This window comes from Aristolochia californica, unplaced genomic scaffold (assembly GCF_029961685.1).
Source record: "Aristolochia californica isolate CCGP_79_NKW_82.1479 unplaced genomic scaffold, dmAriCali1.0.hap1 SCAF_11, whole genome shotgun sequence".
NCBI lineage: Eukaryota > Viridiplantae > Streptophyta > Magnoliopsida > Piperales > Aristolochiaceae > Aristolochia > Aristolochia californica.
Genome location: NW_027181782.1, coordinates 6,420,131 through 6,429,642, shown reverse-complemented (window position 1 = coordinate 6,429,642; position 9,512 = coordinate 6,420,131). Strand labels below are relative to the sequence as shown.

Here is a 9,512-nt window from a genome sequence, read left to right as displayed (position 1 = left end):
TCTAGCTCTTCTTCCTTCTTCTTCTTCTTTCTTTGTCGAAAAACAAATATAGAAGTCTTATATGTCTCTCACAATAAGAAGTCTCATTGAGCCAAAATTAATATGGTGAAGTCTTACAGGAGGAGCTCTCGCAAAAAAATCTCAGTTAAAAGTGTTTCAGTTATGTTAGTTTTCTATTTATGTTCACTTGTTTAATTGTTTTAGGACTTATCTTTTAGTGTTTAATTTTTTTTTTTTTTGTAATTTGGACTAGGGTAATTTAATTGTAATTGGCTCATGTACTCAAATTACAACAAGTTAGTGATGTTTTTCTCTTTTCTAGAAATTCAACACTTCCTCCTCTCCTTCTCAGTCACACCTTAAAGCACATGAGCTATGAATTAAGGCCTTAGAATTTATTAGAACACAATGATAAATCACTTACATTATTAGAACACCCACAACTCTTGGATCTAGGTTAAAAGATTAAAATTTTGAATTTCTATAGCATGAGTAAAACCCATTGGTAGTGGTTGACAGCTTCAAGATTTTTGCGTTCTTATGTAGGATGCATGTAATCAACTCTTCAACGACTCATTTTCTACCTCATAAGCTTTTCTACTTGCACAGTGTGGTTTACTTCATTATCATTAAAAATCTACAGTTTTGAGGGGTCAACTCCTCTTATCACTTTCTCTAATTCAATGTGGTTAAATCCTTTGAACTTTTGCCCATGAAAACTTCAACCTCCGAATAAAATGGTCATGTCCTTTTTTAAATTCAAAAACTTATATTTTTTTTGGTTGTTATCTCCTTTTAACTTTAGTTTTTCATGTGTTTTTCTTGGTAAAGTAGTTGATTCCTCTATAAGTAGTTGACTCCTTTTGCTTATATTACAAAATTACCCAAATTTACTACAAAAATACACTTGTATGCTATGGTTACTCTTCTAGGTGTGTTATCATCAAAATTAGAACATTTAGAGGAATCTTGAGACCTCACTCCAACAAAAATATTAAGGAGAAGGGGCACTTTTGTAATTATTTTTTACTATATATTATAAAATAATTTTAGGTTGATAACATGAATTTTATTTTATTAAAATTATTAAAAAATCATAAATTAGATAATTTTGAATTAAATATATAAATTTATTGATAGATACAAAATTTAAATTAGATAGATTTTAATCATTTTATAGTTATGAATTAGATTCTTAATTATTTTTAAATTTAATTAAATAATGATTAATAGTTTGAATTTTTAGAGAATTATTTTAATAATTATAACTTGACACAAATTTTAATTTTTAAAATAATTAATTAAAATTTAAACAAAATTAATTATTGTATAAAATAATTTTATGTTATTAAAATAATTCATTATGTGTTAAAATAATGAATTATGTGTTAAATTTTAATTTTAATTTATTAAAATAATGAAATATGTGTTAATACCAATGTTATAAAAAATGACTTGGTCATCGATCTGGAGAGATGATGGGTCTGATTCAATCGAGTTAGATCGTGGTTAACCAAAATGACTTCATCATGGCATTACCTATTAAATAAAAAATGGATTGATTCGCCGAGGTGGAGGGCGTAGAGTCCTACCCTTCCTTCCTTAGCCTCGAAGGAAATCCCCACCCCTCCCTTGTGCACAGTATGAGGAAGTTTCAACGACTCGTTCCCTCTTGTCAAATGGGTGGGAAGGGGCGATGGTTCCTCCTCGTCCTCTGTCTTTCCTCTTTGTATGGGGAATTTTTTCCCTCTAGTGTTTGAGACCGAGTTGATCAGATTGGATCAATCAATCCACTAGTAAAATTAGTCAACCTGATCAAGTCAATCAGGTTTTTAACCTCTTTAACTTGGACAAAAATACTAGATAATCAAGGTGAATAATTAAATTTATCAATAAAATTTATAATATATATACTATAATGAAAATTAAAATAAAATAATTGTTAAAGTTTACACCAATTATAATTATTTAAAATAAAAAAGAGCCTCCCCCTTAAGTTGTCTCCTTCACATATGTTAGGAGGAGACCTTATTTTGCATCATTGGAATGGGAAGGCAATGACAACAGGGGAGGACCTCCCTTGCCCTACTTCCTCCTTAGGGTTCACTTGTTTGGTTATATTAAAGAAAAAAATAACAAAGAATAAAGAAGAAGGAAGGTGAGGATTGAATTTGAATAATGGCAAGTGAAGTTCTGTCATAAAATTTATCATTTTATAATGAAATGGAATAATTCACAATCTTCAAATGAAGTGAATTCCATTCTAACATTCCACATGCACTTTAGTCGAGGTAGATCGTGGGTCATTTGTCACACATCATCTAAACCGTCCAACTCTAGTCTAGCTAAAGGCAACACAAGAGAAGTGGTCGCATAGCACGGCGGCGCACTGCGGCTTCAAACGCACATAGAAATTCTGTAGCATTCTGGTGACACTACTCTGTTGCCCTCTTCCTGCGTCTGCTTCCTCTCCAATCAGTCTCCCCTACTCCCTCTGAAAAATTAGGGCTCGTGAAATCACAGAAAGTGTCACGTAATCTCCTTCCTTTAAAGCCCTAAAGCCCTAAAGCCCTAAAGCCCTAAAGCCCTTTGAGCTTCATTTAGGGCTTTCAGTTTCTTTTCAGGTTATTTGAATTACGTATTTGATTTCATGGCGAATTCTGCCAGTGCTGCCAACTTCGGCGGTCGCACGAGTGTTCGCGTAGTCGTGGTTGGTGACCGAGGCACCGGAAAATCGAGCCTGATCGTTACTGTCGCAGCTGAATCCTTCCCGGACAACGTTCCGCCGGTCTTGCCGCCGACTCGCCTTCCCTCGGATTTTTATCCGGATCGGGTTCCAGTGACCATAATTGATACTTCATCAAGGTACCGTGTTCGACTTTTTTTTTTTTTTGTGTGTGTGTGTCTAATTTTGGGGTTCTGGTTGGTGTATGAGTTACTTCACTGAGACGATATTTTTCTCGGCAGTCCGGATGATAGACCGAAGCTTGCTGCGGAATGCAGACTAGCGGATGCTGTGGTGTTAACTTATGCATGTGACCAACCGGCGACACTTGACCGGCTGAGTTCGTATTGGCTTCCAGAACTAAGGCGATTAGAGGTTGATCTTTCTTCCTTTTTATTTTGATTTGCCTGTACTACTTTACCGTGAATAGAATTTTGTTAGCTTCTCCTCGCTACTGTACTGATTTTGTCCTTTACGCCATTCTTATTGCTATTTCCGTTTCATTTTGAGTGAACAGGTGAAGGTACCCGTGATTGTGGTTGGTTGTAAGTTGGATTTGAGAGAAAATCATGAGGACGAAAGAACCTTGGAGCAGGTGATGTCACCCATCATGCAGCAGTTTCGGGAGATTGAGACTTGTATAGAATGTTCAGCTCTGAAACAAATTCAGGTCTGATACTAGCTTCCCTCTCAGGAATTTTTACTAGATTTTCTTCAACTTTTTTGGACTTGTACCTCTCTTCAACATCGGTTTTCTCGGCTCTGTTGTTCTTTTCTAGTTGGGTTTTGTGTTCGGTTAGTCTCACTACTAACTCATATTACCGGTTCCATGGGTATTTAAATTAATATCGCATGTTCATACATGAAACAATGTAATTGCTGCATAGTAGTATTGAAAAAGGCAAATCTATCTTTCCAGAAAAAGTCTCAAATCTGATCCCTTTGCTCCAGAATGGAATTGGGGGAACTGATGTTGGAGGAAAGTAATTAGATTTATTACATCAGTTTCATGAGCATATATCCAGAAGACAACCCTTCAAAAAGAGTATGTTAAGTCACTATTCTTTCAGGTCTTCAATATAGTAAGATGGACTACCCGGAAATGCTTAACTTTGACTGAGAGAACCACATAGTTGACTCAAACACAAAGCCAGTGGTCCAAATGTGTTGACATGCAAATATTTTATTTTTAGTTTTATTTATATTTTTGCACAGTAGCATCTGGTTTCTGATTTCAAAATGGATCTTCTCAGCATATGATTTGTGGCTTCTGGTCCAATTTCATGATTTCCTTAGAGGATCCCCTGCTGTTTGATGAATGCTAGAAAAGTTTGGCTTGGTTGAGCTGATAGGAGGGTGGACTTACTAAAGTTTGGCTAGTGTTTGGCACGTGGAAGTCTGCACCAACTTTCTAGAGCCATTTGGAAGGAATTGTAACATCTTAAGCTCATTTTTGGGATATCAACATGGTAGCTGTTGGTGACTCTTGAATGTCTTTTAGAATCTCAATGTGATGTTTTGAAAATTTTAGAATATCTGTTTGTTGGTGGGTGTTAGTATTGATTATAATAAATAATTTGAAAGGTCTAGTTGTTAATGTTATAGAAAGTATTTTGAAGATAAAAGGCGTCCTTGAAGTAAGTTCGAGTCTTGTTGTCATTGAAGCAAGGGAGTAACTCTTGAAGTAAGTTCTTTTGATCTTTCAAATTAGAAGTTGAATTATAAATTTGATAACGACCCTGCCACCAAAGAAATATCTGGGCCAGGGATTCGAATAGATGATTGGATGGAGCTTTTTTCTCCATTTACTTTTTTATTTTCTTAACTTCAAAACTCTCATATGTTTTTATTTTTTATTTTTTATGAAAGGTGATTTTATTAAGAGAATCAAAGAAAAAGGGGGAGCTATCCCCTAACAACAAGAGATTGCAAGGAAGCTCCCTACTTGGCCAAACAATCGGCCACAAAATTTCCTGGTCTTGGGATGGGAGCCAAAAACAATCAAACAAGGTGACAATTTTCATAATCTCCGAAATTGGCCACGCTTTCTGAGATTGTCAGCAAAGAGGATTTTGTTGAGGCGAGCACTCCACATGAAGAATTTTACTTTTGGGGGGGCATTGAGACGCCAGGTGAACTCTACCGCATGCTGGGAACTATGAGCTAGCTATCCTCGAATAACAAGATAGGCGGATGAAACCGAAAAAGAGCCACTCTCCACCAAATTAATTTATCAAATATGCTAGCCTGAATCCTGGTTGGCTGAATGACTTCCAAAAGGCGACTGACTTCCAGAGCTTCTAAGTTAGATAGACCCGGGCGAGGGTGAATGTTCCATCCCCTGTTACTGGCGACTTCAACAACTGAACTTCTTAGTCTGGAGATTTTGAAGAGGTTTGGAAAAGGAGTTTTGAAGAGGCATATCGCCTGACACCAATCTTCCCAAAATCTAATAGATTGGCCATTACCCACATAAAATTGGATTGTCGAGGAGAAAATTGGGACAAGGAGATAGAGAGATCTCCAGATAGGGGATAGATGCCTTATGTTTTCCCCCTCGGTCCACCAATTCGAGGAAATGTTGAGTTTTGCTTGCACCATATCTTTCCAAAGGTTTGGAGTAGTCGATTGAATCTCCAAATCTATTTTAGGAGTAGGACACGATTCATGTCTCTGGTAAGGCGGATCCTGAGGCCTCCATTTTGTCATAAATGCAGTGGTTTCTCTCTTATTAGTATTTTTTGTCTTATGAAGCGTTAGTGCCATTTGGAGACGAGGTGAAGTTGGGTCTGGGCAGAAATAGTCCCTAGATAATTGTGGTCTTTGCAATGGGACAAAAAATTGCATTGCCTTATATCCTGAACCTCGAAAAGGTTTGGATATGAAGAACAGAAAACCTTTTCTAACCTTGTTGAGGAGAAGCAGTGACAAAGCAAATGATTTGTGGCTTCTGGTCTTTGGTTTAGCTATGGTTAACCTTTTACTAATGGACTTATATATGAAAATATCAGAAAAAAAATGCTGCTAACCTAGAAGATGATGATTGTAGGACTTCTCTGACATACATGGGTGACATTTTTGCACTGGTAATCTTTCATGATCTTCCAGTGGGAAAACTAGACATGTGTACCTTGGATAAGCATGATTGGAAGTGGTCCATGTCCTCAGCATGGCACTAATGAATCAAGGAAATTCTACTTCGGTTGACACTTCCTGTAGTTGTGCCCGATTTCTTGATTTCCCTTGAGGATATCTTCTACTTCATGAATGCTAGAAAGATTGGCTTGGTTTAGCTGTTATGAGGGTAGACTGACTAGACTTTGGCGGTGTTTGGCATGTGGAAGTCTACACCAGCTTTCTATATTCACGAGGATGAAATTGTAACAACTTAAGCTCATTTTTGAATATAAATATGGTATTCCAGTTGGTGATTCTCAAACGTCTTCTAGGATCTCAATGTGGTGCTTTTGAAAGTCTTTTGGAATATTTGGTTGTCTGTGGTCGTCAATACTGATCATAATAAAAGAGTTGAAAGGTCCACTTGTTAATGTTATAACATGTATTGGGAAGATAAAAGAAGTCCTGATCTCGTTGAAGCTTGAATAAATTTTTTTGATCTTGCAAATTAGATGTTGACTTTTCATTAAAGTTGATAGTAGGGGAGGAACTCTGTTGGTGTCAGAAGCTGTTATATACACATGAAGAGATCATGGGGATTTGTAGCTCATTACAAGTCTCATAGGTTACTTTGTGGAGCCTATGGCTGGCCAGTAAAGACTAAAAAAGCTTTAGATAGATGATTTGATGGAGCTTCTTTCTCAGTTTTCCTTTTTAATTTTTTTTACTTAAAACTCTTGTATGATTTATGCTTCCATTTTGTCATAAATGTAGTGGTCACTTCTATTACCATTTTTTGTCTTACAGAGAGTTAGTGCCATTTCCAAACAAGGTGAAGTTGGGTCTGAGAAAGAAATAATCCCTAGATAGTGGTGGTTTATGCAATGTACTAATTGCACCCACACCCCACCCCAATCTGGTCTTTGAGCCAGTGGTCCGACTCACATTTCTTGATTGATTTGTTTATCAATTTTAAAGTAGAAAGAACATAAATTGCTTGATGTTATTGTTGAGAAAATAAAACTACATATGGGTAGTTTGTTAATTTTTTTTTTGAAGATGGTGTGAATATTATTAATGAAAAGAGCAATTACAAACTAGGGAGACTCTTGCGGGACAACAAGGGATTGAAGGGAGGTTTCCAATTTAGTTTGATTGTCAGCAAATGAGTTTGTTGAACGGGGAATATGGTTCCTAGTACAACTTAAATTGGAAATAATGCAACAAATGTCAAGATAAACAATCCAGTGTCTCCAAGATGGCTCCTCGGCTTTCACGCACTAATCAATTACCACCACCTCGGAGTCGTATCCAACAATTAGTAGCCTGAACACATAATATGATAAGACCACGGTGAAGGGTGGAGAGCTCGACAATAGTGGAGTCGAAAATTCCTAATTGACTGGCATAAGTGATAAGTGTTGTTCCCTCAGAGTTGCAGATGATGCCTCCAAACCTAGCGAGACCTGGATTGCCTATGGCACTACCATCTAAATTTTATTTGATTGTGTCAACAGGGCTGCCATTCCTCCATAGTCGGCTGACTGGAGGGGGAGGATATTGGAGCCACAAGACGCCAATTGTGGCGGAGGGTCGTGTTCTGAAGGTGCTGAAAATCCTTTCTAGTAAGTAACCAGGTGGACACATGACCAACGGTTGTCTCCTAGATCTCCTCAACAATTCTGAATTTGCACTGGAAACGTTAATTGTTCCGTTCTTTGCCCAACTTAGGTACCCTAGTTCCTAGGATCGATTGGAGGGTGGATAGAAAGTTGAGGGGGATGCACATTTGAAGGCCAATCCTATTGAGTAGGAAAGACCAAACCTTCCAAGCATAGGGGCAATGCAGGAGGAGGTGGTTAACCATTTCATCATTGGCATTGCGGAGCAAGGAAATGGGGTTAGGTCTTAGATATCCTTGGTAATGGAGGTTGTCCGTTGTGAGGATTTTGTTGAGGATTGTAGTCCAGCAAAAGAACCTGACCTTCGGCAAGGCTATCTAGTCGTCTTCTCATTGAAGGAGACTCTAGTGTCGTTATTGGCTGGGGATCGTGATTGACCCCTCCCCTTTGGCGCCATTGGCCTACTTTGCACTCCATTTCCAATGTTGTAACAATTATTTCATGTTAATGGAACCCTGTAATCTGTTCGGCAAATTCTTTTGCCAACATGTTAGCTAAAACTGGGACCTCCCTCATTTTTCTCATTGTATGGGACGGTCCCCTTCCCTGATGTAATTTTCTCTATTTAATACAATTCCCAGCACTATTTAAAAAAAAACTTTGGTAAAGGAGAGAAGGAATAAGAAGAAGAAAGGAGAAGAAAGGAGAAGAGAGGAAGAAGAAGGTGACATCTAGGAGAAGAGGAGAGAGATGAGTGCATGTCAATGAGAGAAAGGGAGGAGAGAATAAGATTGTGGACTTAGTCCAAACCCTCCCCTCTAAGTTTTATTTATAGATGTAAAAAAACCAATATTACTAGTAGACTCGTCACTCTAGAAGGAGTGAATAAGGGACAAAGATCATAAGATAATTACATCAATGACACCCAAACTTGTCTACATCTTCTAACAGGGGGTGGGGTTGGCTCCGTGCCATTTAGTGGATCCTCTCCTAGCCGCATTTGAAAGCAGGGGAGGGGCTTGGAAAAGAGCTTCACTGTCTCTATCTTGCGACTTGTTGAGCAGCAATGACTACCCGTAGATAGCACTAGAAAAAGGGGGGGTGGGGCATGGAAAGAACTTCATTGTCTTTGTTTTGTTACATGGAACCTGGTTGTCGCATGGAAGACAAGGGTGACCAGGTCACCCCGTCTTGAAGTTGGTTTCTCAGGAAGTTGACAGAAGTCATTGTTAAAACCTGGCAGGATGAGCCATAGTAGTTGGCAAGGCTTTTGTTGGAGGTTGGAGTAGTTGGCAACAAAAGGAGCATGAAGGTTCCTCGGAGGCAGGGATTTTTCAAAGGGAGCATTGAGAGGGAAGAAGTATGACTTAGGTGTGATGAGTTTGTACTTGGAGTGCATTTGACCTTTCTTTGAAGCAGCATAGATCTGATCATACCAGCATAAAGAAGCTTCTCTTCGTTGTAATGAAGATTGGGGGAAGCTTTCTTCCCCGATCTCTCTCTCTCTCTTTTTTTAATGTTTTAGGATGATGATGACATGATACATCATACCAGATCAATAGGTGGTCAAACCCGGTTGACCCGGCTCAACTGGACTTGAGCACCTCACCTGGTCAGCTTTTGCAACATTGCTTATTCCGCTATATTACAACTTGCAGTATTTCAGTTGTCTTATAAAAAGTGAAAAAATAGAAAACAAGTTCGAAACCTCATGAACCATGACAGATAAGACAAGAAAAAAACAGAAAAAAATAAAATTTTACCCCTTGAAATCTAAATTGAATTGCTAAGCCAAAAAGTGGGTGCATCTACCTTAATCTCTTGTGTTCATATTTCTTCTAATGATTATTATAAATATTGTAATTTATTGGTGCTGCACAAGTTGGAAATATTACTATTGATTGATGCCTATATGAATCAGAAATGTATGTATTTCTTTCGTTGGCAGGGATACTTCTTTCTTGGATATTATGTGATTATCTTTCCGTCATGTTTCTCCTTCAATGATGCCTGTTGTTTCTTTCATTATGATACACTTCGTGCATGGA

The 9,512-nt window shown here is 37.8% G+C and overlaps 1 protein-coding gene across 1 annotated transcript in view; it reads left to right on the top strand.

Moving 5' to 3' along the window:
• Positions 1–2,397: 2,397 nt before the first annotated feature.
• Positions 2,398–9,512, top strand: part of LOC137944349 (mitochondrial Rho GTPase 1-like) — a 34,540-nt gene continuing 27,425 nt past the window's right edge. The window contains exons 1-3 of the mRNA XM_068790008.1: positions 2,398–2,865; positions 2,968–3,100; positions 3,243–3,395. Of these exons, the coding sequence (XP_068646109.1) occupies positions 2,651–2,865; positions 2,968–3,100; positions 3,243–3,395 (501 nt within the window). The 5' untranslated portion in view covers positions 2,398–2,650. The remainder of the gene's footprint in view (positions 2,866–2,967; positions 3,101–3,242; positions 3,396–9,512) is intronic.